This window comes from Melitaea cinxia, chromosome 16 (genome assembly GCF_905220565.1).
Source record: "Melitaea cinxia chromosome 16, ilMelCinx1.1, whole genome shotgun sequence".
NCBI classification, from domain to species: Eukaryota; Metazoa; Arthropoda; class Insecta; order Lepidoptera; family Nymphalidae; genus Melitaea; species Melitaea cinxia.
Window position 1 is genome coordinate 15,902,956 of NC_059409.1, and position 27,743 is coordinate 15,930,698.

Consider the following 27,743-nt stretch of genomic DNA (forward strand, 5'->3'; position numbering starts at 1 on the left):
TCAAAATCCAATCAAACAACACTATAAATTCAAAATCAATATACTATTATTTACCTATTAAGTACCAACACTTCTCTTTTTTGCAGAAAGAGACCTTTGTAGAAGTGGTAAGTAGAAGCGAAAGAGAAAGAAAGAAATGAAATGTCCTCGTTGTCATTTCAACATAGAACAAATGGTTGGGGGCTCGACAAGAGTGGCAAGTTTAGTTAATATTTGAGTTTCACCTGATGTAAATAGTATTTTAAAATTAGTACGCAGCCTCTGAACCAAGCTTGATGCAGAGTTCTTGAAATCCTTTAAAAATATTTTACACGAGTAACTTTAAATTAATATGAATTACCTAATTAGGTCCTGGTAAAAATATTCAAAATAGTTTCTAGAATTTTCTATTAGGAAAAAACTGACAGATTTCAAATTCTTACAAATAACAAAAAGTGAAAGTATGTGACAGTAGGTTAATGGATGTAATTGAGTGGAAATTTGCTACTTTTTCACGCTGAAGTCAATTATGATAAAATTTAATATGTAGATGATTAGCTGGACAATCAAAATTAATATATTATCTTATATTTGGAAAAAGAATGGAATTCGTAAAACGAAAACTGCAAAGCACTACTAGTAAACAATACAATTTATTATTGGCAATTGGAAGTACTTAAAATTTTCAGAAAATCACATCTCAATAATACTGCTGAAAAGAGAACGAGGTCTTTGCCCAGCAGTGGGTCATTACAGCTTGATTTAATTAGATTAATTGTTATTATAATTACAACGCTATTATTATATTTAATACATTATTAATTTCTAGCAAGTAAATTGTAAGCTTGACTCGAAGACAGTAACATCGTTGCGTAATTTAATTAAGGAGAACACAATCCGTATATATTCAACGTTTAGTTTACAACGATATGTATTGCTTTAAGACAGCAATGCGTCTCGTAATATGTTTTAATCAACATGTTGTCTTTAATTTTAAGTAAAAGCTTCATATCTAATTAATTAATAGAAATAACAAACCGAGATGGTTAATAAAGGATTATTTATTTTCATATGTATAAAATTAGGCCGGCAAATAATCGTACAGCCTAGCCGTTGGCAACCGTTCATCGTAACCTTTGGACGCTTGCAACGCCGGAAACTTTGCAAACGCATCGTCAACTCTACTTCCAATCCTCCCCAGAAGCTCTAGCTACCTTCATCACCACATGAATAAAATACTACATGAGACAGTATTATTTATAAGGTTTTTATATATAGGTCTAATCAAAAAAATGTATCTAAACATCAAAAAAGAATATTTTTATCTCTTTTTTATATTCAAGATAACGAAATAGCTGTGGTAATATTTTTGTAATACGAATACTTTGGACAAAAAGTATTTTCACAGAGCTTGCCTTTATGAATATAATCAAGCAACTTGTACAAGACATCTCACAAATGAAAAAAGTTATTCGAATGTATACAAAATGAAATTGATATTTCTCTGTCTTACTTTTCATGGACAGCAAGGCAAGTTTTTATCATGCCAAACTTTATTTTAAGCAAAGCATCAAATTTCTAACTATCGAATTGTGATTTTTACCAATTCAACGGTTCTAATTCTAACCTAACTGTTAAAATAGTATATTTTTAAGTTATTTTTAACTAGCTATGCACCGTGGTTTTACCTTGCACGTTAATTTAAGCAAAAAATAGCCTATAGCCTTCCTCGGTAAATGGACTATCCAACACAAAAATATTTTGTTCAATTTGAACCTTTAGCTTCCCGATATTAGCACGTTTAAACAAACAAAGAATCTGTTAAACCTTATAATATTATTATTAATAAATCAATATTTCAATTATTACGTTTCGTTGTTTTAAGAAATTAAACATCACCTACATCTACTTTATCCAGATCTCGATACGTTTGAGAAACTGCAAATCCATGTTTTAATCTTACAGTGCCAACAAAACTGTGATTATCTTTATTTATTTCATGATTTTAAATATCAATTGTTATGTTATGAATTTAAAAATATCTTTAAATAAACGTTTTAAAAAATATGAATAAAATTTTACACATTTTCAATAAATGTATCTTTAATTCTAAAACAAATATCAACCACTACAAAATAATGTATACCTAATAATCAAAATATTACTTAACACGTAAAACGGATATGTCCTAGAGATTTGTCCTAGAGATTGTCATAATTGCGTTTTTTTACCTCCTTTTCTCTTTTATATAACTATTAAAATTTTTATAATCAAATCTCGGATCCGTATTTTTTAAATTTTGGTATTCTATTGGAGGGCTACTTGACCTCATATTGCTCTCAGCTTTACCATTTATCTTATTTTGATAGTATTGTCTGCTATTATGTATCACGTTATTCGCAGTTCGTCGAACTTTCTCCATAAAATCCATATTCGAATCTGACATAAATTTTTGTTTACAAACCGGACACAATTTTTCAAAATACGATCGTTTGTTGACTTTAAAGTTTTGCGGTTCTTTAGTTATCAGCCTATCGTTACTATTGCTTCCGGTAAGCTTTGTCAGATTTGTATTCTTTTTGGAATTACGAAAACCGAATAGTCTCCTTTTTTTATTTTTCTTCGTTTTCGTTGTCGTAAGCTTGTCACGGGAAAAAAACGGGATCTTCATATTTTTCAAAATGCTGTAAAATTAATAACAATATATAGGAAATGAAATATTGTGTAACTGAGGTAGGGCACAGAAGGAAATTTCCTGCTCAAAATATGGAGCAGCCCAACTGGGGTAGTGCCCCCGTGGAGTAGTGGGATAGTGCCCCGACCTTGCAGAAGATCACAGCTAAATAATACTATTTTCAAGCATTGTTGTGCTCCCGTTGGTGAGTAAGGTGACCAGAGCTCCTGAGAGGGAATTGGGGATAGAGTCAGCAACGCGTTTGCGGTGCTTCTGGTGTTGCAGGCGTCTATAAGCTACGGTAATCGCTTACCATCAGGTGAGCCGTACGCTTGGTTGCCGACCTAGTTGAATTAAAAAAAAAATATATAAAATATAAAAAATAAATTTCAAATTAACCATTTCTTCTCTGCGTGTGTATTGTGTCCGTGATTAGTATCAAAAGAATTATCGTCTTTGACACGTTTTGTTTCGTGAGATTTATAAAACTTTTCATTTATTTCATCAGTCGGGTGTGTATTTAAGTTTTCGTATTGGCGGATATGCTTTCTGCTATAAATATTTACTTCTGGTATATTATCAGACTCGAAACCTTGATATTCTTGGGATTTGTCCTTATCATACTCAGCGTTCATTACTAAATTATCATCAATATAATTGAACACCGGTCGTCTTATACTAAAAGAAATTAAATTACTTTAAAAAATTATGTATTATTTATAATTTTACGACTTTAGCTTCAACAATATCATAAGAAATTGTAAATGATTTTTAGTATAAAAACAAATGATATGAAATGCAAAAGCAAACCGCTAAATAGAATCTAAAGCTGAAAAGCTAATAATTTCATTTAGTCCAAAAAATTTAGTGTTACTTTTGTTCGTAACCATAGTTAAAAGAAGTATCATCAGGGCTTCGTATGAAGTTAGCTACGTCGATTTGTGCTAAAGATTCTTTTTCGTCAAAAACATCGTAATCGCCACGTTTCCTATGATTTTTTCCCATTCCATGTTTTTTACTGTTTCTAAAATGTTTTCTTCCCGATCTTATTATCTCCTCTTCGGATAGAGATAAACAAAATAATAAACTTACAAAATAAATATATCGTAACATTATCGTTTGACATTTACGTCGAAAGTTTTGACATTAATACGACACTAGACAGACGAATTTCTAAAAAGTTCTTATTATTATCTAGAAAGAAATAAAAAAATACACGTGATTGAAATTGGTTCTGAAATTAAAATCAAAATATTTATTGAATATAAAAAGTAACTTTTCTCGGCGCTATTTTTAGTTTCAAATAAAAACATTTAAGTTATGACAATGAAAAATAACAAAGAAATATATATAATAAATACTTTTCTTATCACTGTATGCAGGGGTCCCATAAACGACTGTCAAAGAGGTTCGAGGTTCAATGGTGCGTACATCAGAAACCTTTATAATTTATGACATTCATTTATTCCTCCCTATTGTGTCATTTGATTTTGCAAATGGCCAGGGTTCAATTTATGGAGACTTATTTGATGTAAATCTTCATTTATCTCATTTTAAATATACTTATGGGTTTCACTACCATGTCTTGGACAGCACGTAGATCTGTTGGTTTTGGTTGCTATTAAAGAAGACAAATAAAAACCCTTAAAAAGCAGGGAGATATTTGAGGTAGGGCTGAGGAGGACATATCCTGCTTAAAATCTAGGCCAGCCCAAGTAAGAAAGTACCATGCGTCGTCATTGTAGCATCATTAGCAAGTTTTCTAAAGTTTGAATATTGGATTGCAGAAGATTAAAGTTTTTATTTTTTTATTTTCTATTAGCTGACCCAGCAAAGATCGTTCCTCCATTATAATGAAACTACTTTTTCGGACTTTATCACGGTTTATTGAGTTTTTTCATCCGACGTTTCGGGTACTTTACAGAAACCATGGTCACAGGGAGGACCATGGTTTTTAGTTGTTTCGTCCCACCATTTAATTTTTTCTTGATAATGTCTATTTTTGTTTCAATTTTCTTTTATACCTTACCTTATATTAATTACCTCATGTTAATGAAATCAGCAAAAAAATACATTACTCGATCCACTCTCTCAAGCGTCTCCAGTATTTTCTTCCTTTCAAAACCAAATATATGCTCGCGCAGACCCTTCTACTACCTATCCTTGACTATGCCGATGTATGCTATCTGGATGTGACAGAGGAGCTGCTTAGAAAATTGGAGCGACTTCAGAATCTCGCAGTACGTTTCATTTTTGGCCTACGAAAGTTTGATCGTATCTCTCACTTCCGTGCTCAGATCAAATGGCTCCCTATTCGCCTTCGCCGTGATATGCATATCCTTTCTACTCTCTTTAACATCATACGTAACCCGAACTCTCCTTCTTATCTTCGATCTCGTTTCCACTTCCTACCCTCTCCTAATCGTTCCAGGCGCCCTGGCATTACACCAAAGCTGGATGTACCAAAGTGCAATACCAAATTCAAACTAAATTCATTTGCGGTACGCGCCTCTTTACTGTGGAACAAACTCCCAGAAAACATTCAAAAGAGTCCTTGCCTTGTTTCTTTCAAACGTAAATTAAAGGAGCATTTTATATCTCAACTCAATTTACAATCATCTACTTAATGAATATGTAAGTATATAATTACCTATAATATTATATCATATATTTGTATTTATGTGTGTACGTATGTATGTATATATATATATATATATATGTATGTAAGTAGTGTGTGTGTATATGTATATGTATTATATCTATATATATCTATGTAAGTGTATGTATTTATACCTCTAAGTATGTAATATATTACAGTTTTTTAGCTATTACGTTATTAATTCTTGCACTGTGTTCCCCGCTATATGACACTCTCTCTCATGAACATTGGTTGACTGGAAGAGATCTCTTCTAGAGATAAGTCCACCTTTGCCATCAACTTTTTTGTATAATTTTTCTGTACATTATTTTTAGTGCAATAAAGTATATAATATATTTATACCTTCCTAATACCTTGTTCTGAACACAAAAGTCACTCGAAAGTTACAAAAGTTATGATATGTATTGAACTTGTAAGAAATCCGGTTTCTCCTTGCTTTATTAGAGTATAATGTGTATTGCCAAATCCTGCCTGAAATCTGCGAAAATTTTGTTCATAGCTTTGGACTTGTTTGAATTAAGTAAATCGCATTCAGCTTTTTTTTATACAATGATAGGCTTGCGTTTGACCATTGCTTTACCCGATGATAAATGAAAATGGGGTCTAAGATGGAACACGCTTACCTAGAAGTAACCTATTCACTCGCGACTTAGAGATCCCCAGGTTATAGTTTTCCGAAAACACAGACGCTGAAAGAGAGTTCCATTCTTTGCCCGTACGCATCAAGAATGTACTAGTGAATCGCTTAGTGCCCGTAACATCAAAGGCCATAGGCCTCTCTTTCTCTATGTAGGAGAAGAGTTGGAGCCTAATCCACCACGTTGCTCCACTATGGGTTGGCGGATATGTTCCATACTATGAGTAACGATCACTATCAGGTATTTATGATAACAATCGAGACCGGTAGCTTAACGTGCTCTCCGAGGCACCGTAAAGAGACCTACAGGAACAAACATCCAAAGCAGGAAGAAATATTTGTACAAATACAAATATTCCAACCGAGCGGGAATCGAACCCACAACTTGTCAGTGTTTTAAGCGACAGAGTACAAAGTACAATTGTAATAATAATAAAAAAATTAACACCGTCAAAATTTTACAAAACCTATGAAGTACGGATCCTGCCTTTTACCTAAATATGACTGTATAAGAGAGTTTTGGGATAATATTGATAAATAAAAGTAGTGTTTTAAGCACGTCTCAAAGCATTTATTTAAAAGTATGTACCTATTTATTACAAATCTACAAATAACATAAATAATATGTATTTATTTATACAAAGAGAAAAAACATTAATAATTTATGGTCACTCTAAATACTTTATTTAATCTCTTAATATATTTACTAAACTGAGTCTAAAATAGTCAATGAAAAAAAAGTAAGCATGATAATAATCGAAGAAAATAAAATTCCAAATTAATTTAAGAAATAAATATTATTGCGTAGTGTTAAGTTTAGTAGCTGTTTTCTTAACATTTTAGTATTTATCCATATATTTATTATTATAATATTTAAAGATTTAATTTTTAAAAAGGTTAATTTAATAGAATTTAAAATCTTCCAGTTTATTCTTGCAGTGAAAGGCAATTTTATCCACGGTGTATGGACCATCTGAAAATAATCAACCATCATATAACGAAAATGACTAAAAAACTAAGTAGCTGTACTTCAAAGTACTAACAAACGATAAGTAAAATGGACTATAATTATCTCTTACGACATTTGTTGACTAGAATTTTATATATTTATTTATTTATTAAAACTTGATTGCACACAAAAAAGAGAGAAGTTTGCTAAAATCCTAGAGACATTTAATAAATCTGACATGCAAAACATGAAATTGCTACCAGAATTACTATTTTCTTTACTTATAAAATAAGAATCGTAAAAATATTAGACAAGTAGTTAACTCAATTAATACAAATAGAAATAAAACGAGTTAAAGAGAAATAAATGTTTTTAAGATGGGACACATGGGACTACTTCGGTTTTTTTATTTACTATAATCATTTGAAACCTGAACTAAATTGAAACCCATCCCATACACTGCCCGTTGCTTCATCCATCTTATATTATAATTAGCTAAAATATAAATTTAAAATTTTTTGTTACCTATCTGGAACCATTCAGTAGAAGGAAAACCAGATTCAGCCCTTGCAGCTGCTATAGCTGCTCGCATTGCAAAAGCTATTACTATGCCCATACACGTTGCTGGTTCACCACTTGCTATAAAAATATTTTTTTAGGTCACGATATGACCACTAGGGTGTAAATCAATCGAAAACGCTGGGTATAAGATCATATTACACCTCATCATGATCATATTACGCCTATTTAAATCAACAAAGCTGTATCGTTTATTCACTCAATCACTTCAGCCTATCGCAATCCTCTGCCTCCATATATATAGGCCTCCACAATTGTGCGCCAAAAATGGCGTGAACTCATGTGTGTTGCCCATTGTCACTACCCTGGGCAGGCGGGTACCGTTTATGATATGTAACATAATTTTATTGTTGTTTAATTAAATTGTTACGAAATATTTCATTACATTATAAAATGAAGGTTGGCATCAATTATCAAAACATTTTGTTTCATGCCAAAAATATTTTTTTTTATCACTAGGTCGGCAAACAAGCGTACGGCTCACCTGATGGTAAGCGATTACCGTAGCTTATAGACGCTTGCAACACCAGAAGTATTGCAAGCGCGTTGCCGACCCAATCCTTATCCCCCCAGAAGCTCTAGTCACCTTACTCACCAACAGGAACACAATACTACTTGAAAACAGTATTATTTTGCTGTGATCTAAAAAATGATCTAAAAATGGAGTTAGGATTGGATCTTCTTACTGAAATTATATTTTCAGTCACAAGTAATAATATCATTTAGATGCGTTATCATAGCTTTATAGACCTTCTACTATGATTTGCTAAAATAACAATCATTTCAAATATAAACTATACATTAATAAATTCTTACTTACCCTTAGCACCAAGAATAACTTCAGTGCTGTAGGATAGCTTTCTGAAGTATATTCTGAAATCCTGTGGAATGTCTCTTGCTTGCGGAACCCAATAATCCCAAGTACGAGTAGTGAGCAGTTCTCCAGTATTTCTTTCATAGACCAATTGTTCCGTAGTCCAGTAACCCACCCCCATGATGAACGCACCTTCCACCTTGAATGGAATTTAATGATGAAGCATTGAATAAGGACTCATATTATAACTACGACGGCAAAACGACATTGAAAATTAAACTTTAGCCATAAATTTATTAAAAAGTATTATTAAATTAAAATGATAATACAAAGTTAACAGTAGCTGTAACGTTTTTTAAAATATCTAGCTAAACATACTTGGCCAACATCCAGTTCAGGGTTGACACTTTGTCCGACATCTTCTATTAAATCAACTCTTATAATCTCCCACTCTCCTGTCAGGACGTCTATTTCAACTTCAGCCAATGTTACACCATATATATTGTACATTTGTACATCAGCAGTATTAACGAAGCTATGAACTTGTAAATCTATATCCATTTCGAATGCTCTTTTCGTTAGTTGCTCCCACGTTGGATTAACCATTTGACTTCTTACCGGTTCCAATCTCCTCAATAATTCTTCGCAACATTTTCGAACCCCGATTCCAACGTTTTGTGAAGCTATACTACCACCGGTGGGGTAAGTATTCGGTGTGTTCATAGTGTCATTAGGTTTTATTTGAATTTTTTCTACTGGTATTTTTAGAAAATATGCACATATTTGGATGGCTTTTGTATTGATTCCTTGACCCATTTCGACTCCTCCATGAGTGATAGCAACAGTGCCATCATCTCTATAAACTGACAAAGTGATATCGAAGTACATGCTACCTACTGGATCCCATCTAAGGAATGAGAATCGCAACCCTCGTTTCTTCCATCTATTATCGGTGTTAAATTTTTCTACAGCAGCTTTTCTCTCTGTGTATTGTGAATCAGCTATCAACGTATCTAACATTTCTTTAACAGAACCATGTTTAACGAGGTCTAGATTAGTTAGACGAACCTCGAGTGGGTCCAAGTTCATTTCATATGCAATTCGTTCCATTAATGATTCAGCCATTGCTATATGTTCCAGAGTACCTGGAGAGTTGTTTATATATTATTTAAAAATAATATGTGATTTTGATTTATAATTTATTAACTATATATACGTAACTTTCCTTTTATATGTGCTATGTACATACATCTACTTTATTTTTATTTTTTTACATTTTTATTTGTCTGATTTTATTATTATAATAAGTGTGTTTAGATAAAAACTGTACACCTAGACCATCTACATATATACCATTTCCTCTGCCCAAAGGTTGCCTGGAAGAGATCGCTCATTAACGATAAGGCCGCCTTTTGTACTTAACTACTGTTTTGATTTTTTTTTTAATTTGGCTCATACTTGGTATCCAATGAAGAGTTTTTATTATTATTATTCCTATTATTTTCAATTAGCTACTATCCTTTGCATGGCCGTGCATTTCTAGGTAGATAATATGTACATTTAAATAATACATATTTAAAAAAAATATGTAACACTAGATATTTCCCGCGGTTTCAAAAATAATACTAAAACATTAAACGGACTATACAACACAAAAATATTTTTATGAACCACTATATTGTTCGTGTTACAAGCTTGAAATTAGGCGGCGAGATGTTTCGTAATTAATAGACATCCACAAAGAATTAATTCAGTGAGAGACGTACATTCAGGCGGTCTAAGAGCATTCGAAAACTCCTAATTTTTACGCTACATGGTTAAAAATTGTCACATTTACAGTTTACAGTTAATAAGCGCCCGTTAAGAAAGGATTCAGTGACAGGACCAGATTAAGGCGGTCAAAGAGCTTGTGCAAATATGTACGACAGTATTTAATTCTTTGTGCTACAAGCTTAATTTATGACAGGAAGATAATCAATATTTAGTCATAGATATTATATAATATATATAGTAGTTATAAATTTTATCTTTAGTTCTGACACCATGCGGCATTTTTCGTTACGATATTTTTTATGAATTCCGACGAACAATAGGGGAAGCGGCAGTGTCTTCGCTTACGCGTTATTCAAATCTTGATAGTTACCAACTAATTTTAGTAAGGCTTGAGGTGTGAAAACAAGGAATTACCACTTCTAGATTCAGGCTTTTTTAAATAATTAATATTATATTAACTATTATCCTAATTTTTTGATTAACGTCAAAAAATTTAAAAAATTATTATTATTATAAATTAGTTAAAAAAAATTTTTTTTTGAAAAAAATAATTATCCTAATTTTTTGATTAACGTAGAATTTGGATGCGAAACCAGGAGCATTACAAGCGCGTTGATGACCCTATCCGCAACTCTGTTTTTGAGCTCTGGTTAATTTATTCACCAAAGAGACCCAAGACTAATTGAGAACAGTATCATTTAGTTGTGATCTTCTCTAAGGTTGAGAAACTTTCTCAGTCAAGCTGCTCGAAATATTGTACAAGCTATACCTCAATTACATTTTGGAAAAACATTACATTTTTTTAATCCATACAGTTGATCTATGTATATAAGATTACCGGTGTAGGCTGGATGAGGATTGCGGAAAACCGGGATGTTTGGCGCGAACTTAGGGAGGCCTATGTCCAGTAGTGGACTGCAATAGGCTGAACTGACCGACTGATACAGTTGATACAGAACTTACCAGGTGAACGAACCCAAGTATTAGAAGCCGTATCAGTGACAGCATTAAGAGACCTATGATTCCAAGCCTCATTGTTATAAACATTTGAATACAACTCGACTCCGAGCATCAGAAGAGGCTCATTAACAATATATCCATTATCGTCATATAAGCTATGATTTAAATACTGTATTTTTCCATTTTTATCGACGCCTACCTATAAAAGAAATTAATTATTTACAACAAGGTTAGATACAAGTCATTATCGAAGCCATTTCCTAAATTAAGAAAAAAAAAACAAAAATACAATGTGTGCATAAGGAGAAAAATATTGTACAATTTTTCCTAGATATTAAAATGAGGAACGAAGTGGGTCTTATAAAAACTAAAGAGTCATAAAAAAATGATACATTATTTATTCAAAAAACTTAAAAAATATTTAAGATCTTAAATTAACATGGTTATTTTTATTACTAAAATGATTTAAACCAGGATATTTACCATGTTTTTTATTATTATTTTGCGAAGCTCGATATGTCGACATTATCTACGAATGTTTTCTTCATATCGAACTCCGCAAAATGAAAATAAAAAAGGTATATATATATATATATATATATATATATATCCTGTTTTAAAATTTTTTTAGTGATGTGGTATTTATTTGAGTTACCTGAAAAATTACCTCAAAGTTTGAAGCACACGGGGTTCGTTTGCCTATAGCTCTCATGTTGTGATCGAGGGACTGAATAAATCGACAAGGTCTATTGAGTTTGAAGGCCACAAGACTACACGCACCACATATTTGCGAAGCTCGGGATATTTTGTATCCATAACCACCTCCAAGACGTCTGACAAATACATCTATCCTGAAGCATAATAATATAATAGTCTTAGAAGAATAATGTTTTCAGTTTACAGATTTAATCCAGCTCTTATTGAACAGTTGTTTTCACATTTAAGCCCTGTATGAAAATCATGTAAAAGTATTTTTGAATTATACCTGCTCTGATCAATGTTTAAAAGCTTGGAAACGGTTCTGTGTACTAAGTCTATGTATTGACTCGAAGCATACACTAATAATCCTTGTTCAGTTGGTTGTGTGACACATACTAATGTTTCCATACAAAAATTATACTGTCCATAAATTGTATTTTCGCCTTTTATTACTTTAAATACTTCAGTTCCTATTTTAGTAGCATCGAAAGCTTTCAGCAAGGTGACTTTAGTTGAATCTTTTATTGTATTTCTTATATCGATTTCTGGTTTTCTGACGTTACTGTATTTTACTTTAACTAAAGCAGCTGCTTTTTCAGCTAACTTTTGTGACTCAGCAACAATAATACCAAGAGGTTGATTATAGTATTTAACTTCTCCATTGCAAAGTAATTCTTCGTCTACTACATAAAATATACTTGCTGGTGGGGTATAATTATTTGTGCCAGGTATATCAGAGGCTGAATAGAAAGCAATAACTCCTGGTTCTTTCTGAAATTCAGAAAAATGTTTGATAATGCAAATTTATCATGGTGTGCGTATTAATTAAAAATTTCCAAATCTTACTAAAGCAACACTCGGGTCGATCCTGTCTATTGTACCGCGGCCAACAGTTGTAAGAACGAATGCCGCAAATACTTCGCCCGGTAAAGAGGGCAAGTCTTCTGTATATTTGGCCTCTCCAGCACATTGAATCTGAAACAGTTACATGACTGTAACACTTTTTATCTTCTATTTAAGCGCATGTAACAGCAACAGTACGTTTACAGTATCACAATTTCCATATATACCTTAAAAAACACTTCAAGAGTATATTGTATACTCGTATAGTATGGATAAAAAATTTACAATACTTACTAAAGCATCAAGTTTCGGAAAAGGTCTGTTTACAGGCCACATAGTTGGATTAGTTGTAAATATCTGTTTGCCGTCCGACACCGGTCGAGTTTCATGTATCTTTACAGCTCCGGATCGATAGCGAAGGTTCAGTTTGTCCCGGGGACACAGTGAAAGAAGACCCTAGAATAAATTGAAGTTTTTCGAGTCTATGAACTGTTAGCTTTGTTTAATTTAGGTTTCATTCCATTCTAAACGAAATATCAACTTCAATCTTTTGTTTTTTTTTTTGTAGTTTTGGGCTATATTTGATCATTCCGAAAATTACCTCAAAACTAATTGTAATAATTACAGTCTACTGGTAAGAGAGGACATACCACGGTCACTAATACTTAGTTATAATAAATTTTTATTCATTTCATTGTTTTTTTTTTTTCTTTTTTTTTTCATTTAATTTGAGTTAATGATTAATTTAATGAAAGAGAAAGAAAAAAGGCAAATTAATGAAAGTATAAAAAGCAGAAAAAGGGAAAAAATAATATACTATATCACGGTGCTGATTCTGGAATGAACAAAGTAAACAAACTAATTTTAAAGGAATGTTTACATGTCGGTTCTTGTGATATTATCATCTTACCTTATAGAACAAAGACAAAGCCATTTGTCTCCTATACTCAACAGGAGGCTCCGGCAGGAGTTCCGTAACAACAAGTTCTTTATTTAATACTTTTAAGGCACCTTGTAGTGTTTCATTTTGAAATATTTTTTTATTAAGAAGATATGTTTCAGTTTTCCAAGCTCTGGTAAATACGGCAGACAGACCTCCGTATACTATTCTGCTAGCCACCACTACGCCCATCGTGTTTATTTTATAATTAAAACCAGCATGTACAATGGCATGGGCGCTTTGGGATCGTGGCATTATCTGAAAAAAAAAATGCTTGATTTTTATTGATATTACTCCTCATAGTCTAAACAGGTGATAGGAAAACTGGTGCGTTTTCGTCGCGAGAATCGTTATTGCGATTCATTGAATAAATATCAGCTTTATTGACACCATTTGACGTAAATATTAAAAATAGTCTCTAAAAAATTATCTTTCAAGGTTTTCTTTACAAATATGTCTATTATTGTAAGAGTTTCGAAATAAATTAAAAAAAACAATAACTCCAAATTAATGTTAGTTTTAGGCAATTGGCTATGTAAACTTGTTTTTGGACGACGCATTCTTAGAGGCCGTTTAACCAAAAGGAAATATACATATTGTGTGTATTTGTTGAAATACGCGTTCAAATGAGCTTATAATGAAGATTTACGCAATGTTTATATCATGTGATAAGTACAGAGATAGAAGATACGCGTTTTACGACATAGTCCGAGCCCATTTTATAAATGTATCTGCTAATAATAAAACGCTTTCGACATTGATGATGCTGCCACATTTTGGCTTCATACAAGACATGACTAAATTTGTCTCACATTACTATACCGTTAGCTATCATTAAACACATGGATTTTTTTGTAAAACCATGTCAACAAACAAGCGTTCAGCTCACCTGGATTACCTTGATGTAAGCGATTATCTTACTTTATTGAGGCCTGTAATACCAGCACACAAGCAAGCGCATTGCTGACCCTACCCACAATCCCTCCCAGGAGCTCTGGTCTCCCTACTGACCAAAGGAACACAATATTGCTCAAAAGCAGTATTATTTAGCTGTGATCTTCTATAAGGTCGAGGTACTTCCTCAGACGGGCTGCTCCATATTTTGAGCAGAAAATTCCTGCTCTGAGGTAGGGACCGCAGTAATCAAATTCTATCTCTACCTCAGTAACTAATTTGTAAAATCATGATTCGAAAGTACTTTTGAAGTCTACTCGAATAAAGTATTGTTTTATTTTAAGTTTGATTAAGCAACAAACAGATAGATACATAAAAACGAAAAGAAAATTTTTATAAATTTTTCATATTTGTAAAAGTTATTTCTAACGAACCTTAAACGTTACTATCTTGTGAAATTTATTAAGTGGAGGTAAAAGAACGTTTAAAATAATTTTTCCAGTCATATTTTCTTTGAGGAAATCCTGCATTGTCAATATTCGACTGTATCCAGGTGCTTGAACTGAAAAAAAGTAATATTTTACTGTTAGACAATAACATAAGAAAAAAAGTATAATTATTATAACCTAAGCTTAGGTGACCTGCTAGTCCAAAGATCAGTAAGATGCAGTAGTGACTTTCGAGAACTTGGATACTTGGCAAGACGCATATGTAATGTATATGTAAAAATAAGCTTTTAATATACTCATGATGAAATAACTTTTTCGGATTGTATCGCGGTTTATTAAGTTTTTTAGATGCCCAACGAATCGGATACTTTACAGCAGCGGTCGGCAACCTTTCAACAGGTAAGAGCCACAATGTGGCAAAATAAACTAAAAGCGGCCCCACTTGATGTTAGCCCTAGATTCTATCTAATACCTATCTGGTATTTGGTCATATCCCATAGAAAAAATTAAAATGGTATTCAAATAGTTAAAACATACGGAATTTAATTCGTACACGTTACACTTACATTATGTTAATGTTTGGGCTTGATAGCTCTAAAAATAACTACTGAAAAAACATTGCGACGGAAGATGGCCCGCGAGCCACGTGCTGCCGACCGCTGCTTTACAGCAACCATGGTCACAGGAGGACTTTTAATATACTTACGTATAGTTATTTGCGCGCCAACCGTTTCAAGAAGTAGATAAATATCCGACGGGAATTCGTGATGTTGATTTTTTAATATCAAATTTCCAGCAATCGTCCCCAACTGAAATATAATTAATTATTATTCTTTTATCCTTAATTGCATTGAGTTTTATGTTAGATATGGACTCTTTAATGAACCTAATATTGAAACCTGGTTTTAGCTTCCAATTTCAAAATGAAAATTCAAAATAGCTTTGAAAGCAAAGAAATAAAACAAAATACAAATGAACTTCTGTTAATAATGATATCTATTGTTAATAATGCTATTTTTTTTATTGTGCCTTATTAGTATTTAATATTTGCACAACGCGAGGTAGAATATATTTGTATTATGTTAATTTTAACCTTGTATAACTACAATACCATGTTCATGCAAATAAATGTTTTTTTTTTGTTGTTATTAAAATAATCTGACTCAGAATTCGGAAGGTATCGTTTTTATATTTATTTTCTAGCACTGTTTTATTGTTGGCTTTGAAATACACAGGCTAAAGACGGGCAGCAGCGTCTTCGGTGCGACAAAGCCAGCCCTGCAGTTACCAACCCGCCTACCCAGCGTAGTGACTATCGGCAACACACATGAGCTCACGCCATTTTTGAACTTGTGGAGGCCTATGTCCAGTAATGAACTGCGATAGGCTGAAGTGATGATGAAGTGACTGTTTCGAAACAAATGAGCAATGGAAATAAACATTGACTTACGTTCCTCACTGGTATGTGAGCCACCAACTTCAAGTGATCATTTAGAACATTCAGATAATCAAAATAATCGTACGTCGACATTCTAGTGAAAATGCTCATAACCTCAGTGAGCGTGTTTCCACCTCCTATGATTAAGTTCTGATCTATATAAAACCCTTTGAGTTCTGACACTCCAGATATATCTATAAGTACTTTAGGGTATTCTAATATTGGAAAGGCACCTGAAAAATTTTTTTAATACAAATATTCAATTTATTTTAGTTTTACATTATGTCATATTAAAGTACATTGAACTTAATCAAACTACAAAAATCTTTATGTGACACAACTAAATGATTCTGATATAAAAAACAATCAGTCAACTTTGCACAGCTTTGACCTTTGAGTAAGACTATGTATGAAACTCCAAAACTTACGGTCATATCGTTATATTAGTAGGTATATTTTTAGTATTCTTACACATTGTTACATTTACATATTGTTACCTAGGTAGGTACTTTTTAGCGTAACTAACTTATTATTAACTTATAGTTATTAATACGTCTAACTTATTAATACGTCCTCTGCCCCTAGGTTGCCTGGAAGGCCACCCTTTGTACCTTATGATACTCTATTAAAATCAATCTGATATGTATTTTTTCTGTTTTTGTGTACAATAAAATGTATTGCTATGTTATATTCTACGTAATTTGTTACATAATTATTACTATCTGTAACTTTCTGTACTTAAATTTGCATTTGTTATGCTTTTTATTTTATTATTTAGTCGGAGAACGCGTTAAACTGTCGGTCCCGATTGTTATCGTGTACACCTGATAGCGATCTTTACTCATAGTAGGTAATATATTCGCCAACTCGCAATGGAGCAGCGTGGTGGATTAAGCTCTGATCCTTCTCCTAGATGGGGAAAGAGGCCTATGCCCAGCAATGGGATATTACAGGCTGAAGCGTACCGTAGCGTTATTAATACGTAATTTTTTATTCAACACTAGCTGTAACTTTCTGTACATAGCGCTAACGCCGTATGGCAAGTTGATTACATTCACAAAGGGCTCTCTGGTTACAATTGCCAATAATAAGACCGTCTTTGTGCACTGAAGCTATGTTATGCGTTTAATTAGTTTTTTAAATATTTTTTGGTGTATAAATTTTTGAGTTTTAATGATCACTATTTTTAATTTTACGGGACTTGCCGCTCATATAATTATACCAATAGTCCCTCGTGACCACGGTATCTACAACGACGCCGGAATATCCGGAATATCAAAGTTCCCGATAAGTCCCGTATATGTAAGTGTTTGTGACTGTAGTGACGGCAATAAAGGTTTTTATATCTAACTTTTGCACTTAAATGTGATAGCTTTACCTTTTCCTGTATTCCCAGCGACTAACATATAAGATTCGACGCCTCTTGTATGCCATATTACAAATACATCTGCTAGTGTCCCAACTCTATACCATAATCTATTGTCGCATAGTGTTATACATTTTACTTCAGTGTTCACTTCGCTTTTAGAAATGAAACACCAATCGCTGTGTTCGCATTTTTGTTTCTCGCAAATTTCACCAGTTTTGTCACATATTTTTAAATCTTCAATATCTGGAAGTTCCTGTGGATTTGGAGCGTCTGTGGCGAATTTCTTGAAGGCCTCTAGGATAGGTCGATATCCAGTGCATCTGCATATATTGCTGCCAAATGACTGTTCGATTTCAAGCATTGTCATCTTCTTATTCTTTAGAAGACTATAAAAAAATATATATATATTGTTTTTAAAGTCGTGACTTTGGCAACGAATCGCTAACTTTGAAAACTTAAATTTAATCACTTAAAATGCTATTCGACGTCACAACGATCTTAATTACGATAAAAATTTAATATAATAACATTTGTAACTGAGTTATAAAATAATTTTTTGCTCTTCTATGTCAATTTTAATGAGAACATGAAAAAGTTATTTAATTCAGTACTCACGTTATTTTAAGCAATGTGAATACTCAGTCAGAATTACAATTGAAGTTAAAATATTCTTTAACTCAAATTATAATTCTATCTAAATATTATCTATTCTTGTAATTCTAATCTTGATTCAGAGGACCATGAGAAATATTGGTTTGCTTATACAAGTATTCGTCGTGAACGGGATTTGACACACCCACACACATACACAAACAAACACAAACACACATATAAACGCGATAGAAGGGTAAAAAAAAGATAAATCTACATTCAATAAAACTTACTGACCTATACATAGCCATAACCCATCCTGGAGAGCAGTACCCACATTGAGTCCCGTTGTTTTCAGCCAGGGTCTTCTGCACAGGGTGGTAGCCTTCCAAACGATTTCCGACTTTCTCTATAGTTGTAATGTCCCAACCTTGACATGATGTTACTGATACCATACACTGCAACAGCAAATATTCTAAGTGCCATCTGTTATATAGATCTGCACTTATATTTATAGCAACCAGGAGAGGAAATTCAGATACAAAACACTTTCGACTATCGTACCTTTTCTATTTATTATTTAAACTCATGTAAAATAAAACAATTGTAATAATACACTCGAAAAATACGCGGGCATTTTTCAGACAGGGACAGACAGACGGATGGACGGACGGACGGACGGACGGACGGACGGACGGACGCCCCTCCCCCCCATATCTTATGAGTATGAAAAATAAATTTTGGCAAGTCTCAGACCTACCCGATATGTACAAAAAATTTCATAAAAATCGGTCCATCCGTTTCGGGGGAGTATTTTAACTAACATTGTGACACGAGAATTTTATATATAAGATTACATATAATTATATATAATAAGATGTATTTTGTGTATAATTGTAAATTTTTGATGTACAAGAAACAGCATTTGTATTGTATGATAAATTTGATGCTAGAAATGACCTAACTCACCGAATTGACACCTAGAGGAACTTTGTCGGGAGTCTTGGTAGCTGTGACAATGCAGGCTCCGCAGCCAGCTTCTAGGCACATGTATTTCGTGCCCCGTAGTTCGAGCGTATTCCGGAGGTAGTCGAGGAGACTCGTGGTTGAACTCACCTCCGACCCAACTAAAATGCAAATACAAAAAAAACTTTGAAACCATATGTGCGTTAATTTTCTTTTTATTAAAATATGACTTTTTTCTTGCTTAGCTTATTTATTTGTTTATGCCTTTCTACCTTATAAATTGACTAACCCGAGGACGCAGTTTCTAGTGGCCTTGCATTCTGTTCCGCGGGTTGCGAGTTCGACTCCCGCCTGAGAAATGAGCTTGACCTAACGTAACTCTATGTCAATTCTGAAAAAAGGCCAGGAATCCGCATGCGGGCCACGTGGTGCTGGAAATCTCGCCCACCCTTTGGAACAGGATTATCCAGAAAGGATACGTGCATATCGATCTCCAAAGGGTCAGGGCTGAGGACCAGTCACCGCTGGTCCAGTGTGCGAGATGCCTGGGTTATGGCCACAGCAAGAGGTTCTGTGCGAAGTTGGCCGACGTGCGCAGTCACTGTGGTGGCCTGCACCTCAAGTCGGACTGCGTGGACTGGGCGGCGGCCGTCCCTCCCTCGTGTAGGTCTGCAAACTTGGTGGCGAGTCCTAATCTCAATATAACACGACGGCATGTAAATTAGTCGTTCTTCATTAATGAGGCAGGCAATTATGCTATTTCTATATAATAAGTATACAGGTAAATAGCATAGGTTAAGTTGTTAATTAGTATAGGAATAAGTCATCAGTTTTTGTAAATTAGTTTTTAGTATCTAGTTAAAAGTTTAAATTAGGATTAAAATAAGTTATTTCATTCGTAAACTAGTTTTAACAAAAGTAAAAAGTGCTAGCAGTATTATCAGTATTACAAAATCTAAGTTTGAGATTTAGAAGATAAATAAATTATAGTAATTAAGTAAACATACATATAAGCATACAAAAAATTATAACACTATATACTACTGTAAATTATAACTAATTATACACGATATACTTTTGTAATTTAGTCGTAGTAGTTAGTAAAAAATCAAGTATTGTAATAAAACTTAAGATCAAGACTAATAAATAAATTGTTAGTAAGTAAGTACACGTATAAACTAAACATAAAAATTTATAAAGATATTTTAAGAATAGAACTAAGACCCTATAGTATAAGATTATACAAAATATAAGAGATATAAGAGAAAACAAAATTGTAGTAATAAAAGATTGTCAAAATTAAAAAAGTTTGTAATGGTGATGATAACATCACCAAGACAAAAAATTATAATGTACAAAAGTAACAAGCAAAAGAACAGCCCTGTTAAACCAAAAATCAATCAATCATTACAGCCTATACAGTCCACTGCTGGACATAGGCCTCCACAAGTTGACGCCAAAAATAGCGTGAACTCATGTGTTTTGCCCATAGTCACCACGCTGGGCAGGCGGGTTGGTGACCGCAGTACTGGCTTTGTCGCACCGAAGACGCTGCTGCGCGTCTTCGGCCTGTGTATTTCAAAGCCAGCAGTTGGATGGTTATCCCGCCATCGGTCGGCTTCTTAAGTTCCAAGGTGGTTGTGGAACCTTGTTATCCCTTAGTCGCCTCTTACGACACCCACGGGAAGAGAGGGAAACCAAAAATATACCAACTAAACTGTGTGTAATTATTTACCCGTAGATCTAGAAATGATCAGTAAATTAGCCAAGATAAAGTAAGCCAAACAATAGTGGGAACCCACCCCGAGTAAGAAAGAGATGAATGAAAGAAAGAACAAGTATGCGGTATGAAAGTAGGAGAGGCATGAAAGCGAGAACTGGAATGAAAGAGTAATAGCAGAAAACGTGCTCCGACCCCCATGTTGGAGGTATAGAGAAAAAAAAAACGTAACTCTATGTATATTTATAACAAAAGCGTTAAGTTGCTAACAATAGGAACAGACGATCGTGTGTGTCTGTTGTTTAAAGAACTAGACGCATCATTATAGAGCTTATAAGCTTGAAGAGCACGTTACGCTGTCGATCCCGGTTGCAATAATACACACCTGATAACGATCGGCGATATCCGCAGTGGAGCAACGTGGTGGATTAAGCTCTGATCCTTTTCCCACATATTAAAGAGGACTATGCCCAGCAGTAGGATATTACAGGCTGAACCGTGATCGTAATATGACACTAAAACATAGTGGTTTTAAAATTTATTTCATCATTTCAGCCTATCACAGTCCACTGCTGGACATAGGCCTCCATAAGCTCACCCCAAAAATGGCGTGAACTCGTGTGTTCTGCCCATAGTCACCACGCTGGGCAGGCGGATTGGTGACCGCAGGGCTGGCTTTGTCGCACCGAAAACGCTGCTGCCCGTCTTCGGCCTATGTATTTTAAAGCCAGCAGTTGGATAGTTATCCCGCCATCGGTCGGCTTTGTAAGTTCCAAGGTGGTAGTGGAACTGTGTTATCCCTTAGTCGCCTCTTACGACACCCACGGGAAGAGAGGGGGTGGCTATATTCTTTACTACCGTAGCCACACATAAAATTTATTTACTGTATGATAAATGAAAAGTAATAAATAAACAAGACATGAATAACGAAAAGACCTGTGTAGATTGTATTTATATGAATAAATACAATCTTCTTCACTGTAACTAATCATTATAAAAATTACAAGTACATCTGATATACAAATGCGAAAATAATGATATGTACAAACATTAAATATATGCAACTCACGATTTTGTAAAAATAAAAAATGATAGACAAAAATTCACCTAAACTGCAGTTAGTTTTATTTTTAGCTGCTTTTTAAAACTAAGGTAGGGCACAGCAGGAAATTTTCTAAGGAAATGTGGAGCAGGGGATGTACTGGGAGCGACTGGGGTAGTACCTTGACCTTACAGAAGATCACAGCTAATTAACACTGTTTTCAAGCCGTGCTGTGTTCCTGTTAGTGAGTAAGGTGACCAGAACCTGTGGGAAAGAGTTGGCAACGCACTTACCATGGTTCTGGTGTTGCAGATGTCTATAAGCTACGGTAATCACTTAGCATCAGTACGCTTCTTTACCGAACTAGTTATATAAAATGAGGAGGCTCTGAATTCAATCGTATTTTATGTGTGTTTCCAACATCACTTTTTACTGGGTGTACAGATTTTTATAATTTTTTTTTTTTTGGAACGAAGTTCCTTACGGCAGGCTTGACATTTGGCTGGGCGACCGAACTGAAAAAAATGTGATACTAAAACCGTAAGAAAAATATATAACGAAAGTGACGTAATATCTGTCACACGACTGTATAATATGACGTTTGTAAAATATTACTAGTAAACTTTTTTAAATTATTTATGTAATTTTATACTGTCGAAAAATATAAATGAAGACATTGTGTTTTTTTTTTGTTTCACTTAATAATTTGAATTATGAGGTCATTGTTTACGAAGACAGGGAGGAGGATCTTGGTTACTTAAGACCGAAATCCAAAACACCTTCATCCTCTGCATTGCCGACTGTCAGCGAACCTGCACCTAGTGGCTCGGAGCGCCTACAACAAAAGATCGAGAGCCAGAAGGTTGAACAACGCAAAGCAAGGGCCGCACCTGAGTCTAAGCCGAGCTCGATGTCATTGGCGACCTTTATCCAGGAAACCCTCTCCCCGAAACAAGGTAAGCTCCCGCATCACCCTCTCCCAAAAAGGCTGGACAGGGAGAGCGACTATCGGGGGCGCTGAGCGGGTTCACCAAAGACGACAGTCCGAGGCACCCGGAGGCGTCACTCGCCGCTCGAACTAGGGCCGATATGGGACAAGTAGAACCACCAAGACTTCGACCTGCGTCCACACCGCTTCAACATGCGGAGAACGCCCTAATCGAGTTCCTGGCCATAATAAAGGCAAACCGCGAGGTAAGCCTGGCCACCTGCCAAAAGATCATGCAGGCCTACCAGTACGATCACCAAGGGATACGATCATCATGTGGAACTCGAGGAAGCCGAAGCAGCCATATACAACAGCAAAACCCGACAAATACTCAAGGGCAAGATGTCGGGTAGGTATATGGCTGCATATAACATCACAGCAGGTTTCGTGAGCGCGGTCGAGTCTGAGGGGAGTGACGAGGAGTCTCAAACCTTCGACACACTTGAAGGGGACCCGGTGGTGTAAGTGGCCAGATCCACGAAAGTAATGCTGGGGGACCGGATGCTGCGGATGGCGAAAACCATCTCGGGCGACCGGGAAGCCGGTCTACCGTCCGTGACCTGGGGGCTACCATCGCTGGAGTGGATAAACGGTGTACCGGGATGCGGCAAGACAGCTCGAATAGTCAGAGACTTCGATGAGGACACGGAGGTCGTGATTACGACCACAGTCGAGGCGGCAAAAGACCTAAAGGAAAAACTGGCGCACCGCTATGGCAACAAGGCCAAGCAAAAGGTGCGCACTATGGTATCCGTGCTGGTAAATGGTTTCCGTGAGGGCTCAAAAATCAAACGCCTAACGGTGGACGAAGCCCTCATGAACCCTTTCGGAGCCATAGTAATGGCCGCCCGACTATCGGGAGCAGAGAAGGTAGTCCTCATTGGAGATATAAATCAGCTGCCGGACATCGACAGGGACAACCTGTTCGAAATGCGATACCGCAGACCAACCCTGTTAACAATCATCTCATGTGAGTTGTCATGCACGCATCGTAACCCCAAAGACGTCGCCTTTGCCATCAGTGAGGTTTACAAGACCGTGTACAGCTCAAGCACAAAGATCCGATCTTTGCAAGTGGAGAGCCTCACGGGCGCGCGCATTCCTGTAGGAAGGGACTGGACCTTGTACCTGGTCTTTACGTAAGAGGAGAAGAGATTGCTGACTGACCAGGGATACGGGTCCGGTGAGGGATCGCGCGTCTTAATTATCCATGAGGCGCAGGGCTAGACCTATGAGGACGTCATTGTCCTCCAGACGAAGACAAGGAGGCTCAAGATTCACGACAGCGTCTCGCACGCTGTAGTCGCGGTGACTAGGCACACCAACACCTGTGTCTATTACACCGACGACCGTGACGACGCAATTGGTCGCTTTGTGGCGAAGGCAGCGGAAACTTCTGAAAAAGACATCCTCGAGCACAGCCTCAGGATGGCGATTCATCACAGGGATGCCGCCGTCATTGAGGGTGTGCTCGAAATGTTAAAAATTGTAGCACACCTTATTTTCAGGAATAAATTGTAATTTAATGTAAGGAAAAAACTTAGAAGTAAAAAAAAAAAAAAAAACAATTACTAATAATAACATAGGTTAAGTATATTGTGTGCTGTGTGGCTACGGCACTAAAGAATTTAGCCACCCCTTCTCTTCCCGTGGGTGTCGTAAGAGGCGACTAAGGGATAACAAGGTTCCACAACCACCTTGGAACTTAAGAAGCCGACCGATGGCGGGATAACCATCCAACTGCTGGCTTTGAAATACACAGGCCGAAGACGGGCAGCAGCGTCTTCGGTGCGACAAAGCCAGTACTGCGGTCACCAACCCGCCTGCCCAGCGTGGTGACTATGGCAAAACACATGAGTTCACGTTATTTTTGGCGTAAACTTGTGGAGGCCTATGTCCAGCAGTGGACTGTATAGGCTGTAATGAAAGTAAGTATATTGTAAGTAGGCCAAGTAGGCCATAAGTGTACATATACGTTAACTAGACAATAAGTGTACATATATTATAGATAGCAAGTAAGTGTATATATAAACATAGATAATAATAATAATTATAATAGTGACAACAATAATTAAAGTAAGGCGCAATATAATTCAAATCGGAATAACAAAGCATGGGCACTTTAAGCATGTGGACATAACTTTATTTATAAAAAAATAATAATTTGAATTATTATTATTATTATTTAGTTTGATTTATTTTATTTTACGGTATTTGTTATTTTCTAAAATACTAAATTTCCTAAGTACTTTTATGTACTTAATTAAAAACCAATCAACAAAATTAAAAAAAAAAAAATCAAGAACTAGGAAATATATATAAAATTCAACATTTTTTTTTTCAAATTGTATTGCCTCTATACTATCCGAAGGAACTTCGTTCCTACCTGGCGTCCCACCACATAATTTTATTTTATTTTTATTTATGAGCCAGTGCGTGTCATGCGATCTCATTTAAATTTTATTTCACTACTTTTGAGTTATCAATAATACTACGTATTTCATTGAGTATTTACATATTTTATGCGGTTTGTTATATGATTTTTATTGTCATCTAGTAGGTCTGCTAGCAGTTCACTAGCATCTTATTACACATTTCCGTTTCTAAGTTAATGACTAGTACCTGGGTGACCGAGTTCAGCTCAGTATTTTTTGTAAATCGTGAAGAATTATAGAAGAGAGAGTTAAAATGATTCGGTGCCTGTTTGGATGAAGTCTTTTTTAACCGACTTCAAAAAAGGAAGAGGTTACTCAATTTTATTACTTAAAGATTGATGCAAATCACACAATTACAAGATTGAGAGTAATTGCTTCTCAAAAACTGATAGGCGCTCCAACAAATCGTGTTTTTTGGAAGTCATATTTAAATATGAATTACATGTTTATAAAATATGAATATTTTTTTTTACGACAATAATAAAAAATATAAATAAATATAAAAAAATCAATAATAAAACATAATTAAAAAATAATAATGATAAAATATGAATATTATTTTTCGATTTTACCGAAAAAATAAGAACTGCCTATTTAAATAAAAAATAACGAGTGCAATTAGAAAAAAAAAGGAAAAAATACTTAATCAGGGACATGGGGATTTGAACCGTGATCTTCTCAGTTTATCCCTCCCAGCCGATTTCCCACCGAGCTATTACAACTTTATTGACAAATTTACTTTCGTATTCTAACGATATTTTTTCACTCCTTAAAAACAGGGATAAAACGACATTTTCTAAAAATCAATCCTAGCTAGATGGATTTATCTCCCCCGAAACCTCCTATATACTAAATTTTATGAAAATCGTTGGAGCCGTTTCCGAGATTCAGATTATATATATATACAAAAATTGCTCGTTTAATACTACTATTCTATAATAGATGACAAAAGACTTTCTGAACGCATCTTTAACTATTTGACAACCAAGTGAAAATAGTTTTTGACAAAAGAGATCAAACGATTCACAGCTAGAAACATTTTGTATTGGAAAACTAAATTGTCGGTTTAAGAATTTTCCGTCAATTGTTATTTACGTTTGTCATCGTTTAAATCTTTCATGAACTTCTACAAATATTTTAAGATAATAAGCCGAATCGGTCCAGCCATTCTTCAGTTTTAGTGAGACAAACAAACAGCCACCGATATATATATATAGTATAAGTTATTTTCATGATTTTATCAAAATTGTTATGTATATGCAGCAAGCATGTAGAGAAGTAAAAGAAAAAAAAACCTTTAAAATAACTTTAAAAAAATGCTTCATAACTACAGAAATAAAAAAATTAAAATCAGAATTTTAAATACAAAATCTAAAAATAGCCTGCACAGATGAAAAAAAACTGTTATACATAAGAAGTATGTTAAATAGTCTATTACGATGCATAGTTAAAAAAATTGCAAGATAATTATCTCCGTAATTATATTTTGAAATGAATTATACTTTTAATGTTAGTAATAAAAAGTATTTAACATCGAAATTATATTAACCGGTTTCAAATTATGTTAGTAAAAAAGATATCTATATGGGTTTTGTTAAGGTGTATTAAATGAAAGATAAAATATTATACTAATACTAGCAGACCCGACAGACTTCGTACTGTCAAAAAAATTTGGAATGTGGCAATTTTTTGTTCCTACCTATTTTATAGTCAATCAATGACAATCAATCTCAATGACATAACATAGAGATAGACGGGTTAATAACCGGCGTGATTGTATTTAAAAGTGGCGCAAGTCTACGTCACAGAACGCGAGACGCGTCGTGCCCGATCGCGCCGATTTGGCCTGATCGTGACGTGATATTAAATTAATAATTAAAGATAATAAAACCCTTTTTTCACGCGATTTGTTTGACAGATGTAATGACTTGAAAACTAATGCATTTTATGTCGCGTGCCGAAACTAAAACAAAAGAAATAATATCGCAAAGCCAACCAAAATAAAAATCAGTGCTAATGATGTATATATAGCTTATAACATTTTTTAACTAGTCAATTTGGTCGGGTTCGCGATATTATCACTTTTGTTGAGTTTCGGAACGCGGCATTAGATCGTCCAACGCGAATACGCACACTGTTATGAGATATGATTGAATTTGCAAATTGACTCTTTGACGTTAGGAACACACCTACATTGCTTAGACAACAGTACGCTTCAGCCTGTAATATCCCACTACTGGGCATATGCCTATTTCCCCATGTAGGAGAAGGATCAGAGCTTAATCCACCACGCTGCTCCAATGTGGGTTGGCGGATATATTACCTACTATGAGTAACGATCGCTA

General features: G+C 34.7%; 1 protein-coding gene across 1 annotated transcript in view; it reads right to left on the minus strand.

Annotated features, from left to right (window-relative positions):
• Positions 1 to 6,727: 6,727 nt before the first annotated feature.
• LOC123661029 (xanthine dehydrogenase-like) overlaps positions 6,728 to 27,743 on the minus strand; it is a 28,828-nt gene continuing 7,812 nt past the window's right edge. The window contains exons 2-17 of the mRNA XM_045596043.1: positions 19,217 to 19,374; positions 18,545 to 18,705; positions 17,666 to 18,042; positions 16,300 to 16,520; positions 15,556 to 15,658; positions 14,835 to 14,962; positions 13,477 to 13,764; positions 12,861 to 13,022; positions 12,570 to 12,698; positions 12,010 to 12,494; positions 11,692 to 11,875; positions 11,028 to 11,223; positions 8,670 to 9,436; positions 8,298 to 8,490; positions 7,424 to 7,537; positions 6,728 to 6,922 (exon numbers count right to left, since the gene is read on the minus strand). Coding sequence (XP_045451999.1) covers positions 6,852 to 6,922; positions 7,424 to 7,537; positions 8,298 to 8,490; positions 8,670 to 9,436; positions 11,028 to 11,223; positions 11,692 to 11,875; positions 12,010 to 12,494; positions 12,570 to 12,698; positions 12,861 to 13,022; positions 13,477 to 13,764; positions 14,835 to 14,962; positions 15,556 to 15,658; positions 16,300 to 16,520; positions 17,666 to 18,042; positions 18,545 to 18,705; positions 19,217 to 19,374 — 3,737 coding nt within the window. The 3' untranslated portion in view covers positions 6,728 to 6,851. The remainder of the gene's footprint in view (positions 6,923 to 7,423; positions 7,538 to 8,297; positions 8,491 to 8,669; positions 9,437 to 11,027; positions 11,224 to 11,691; positions 11,876 to 12,009; positions 12,495 to 12,569; positions 12,699 to 12,860; positions 13,023 to 13,476; positions 13,765 to 14,834; positions 14,963 to 15,555; positions 15,659 to 16,299; positions 16,521 to 17,665; positions 18,043 to 18,544; positions 18,706 to 19,216; positions 19,375 to 27,743) is intronic.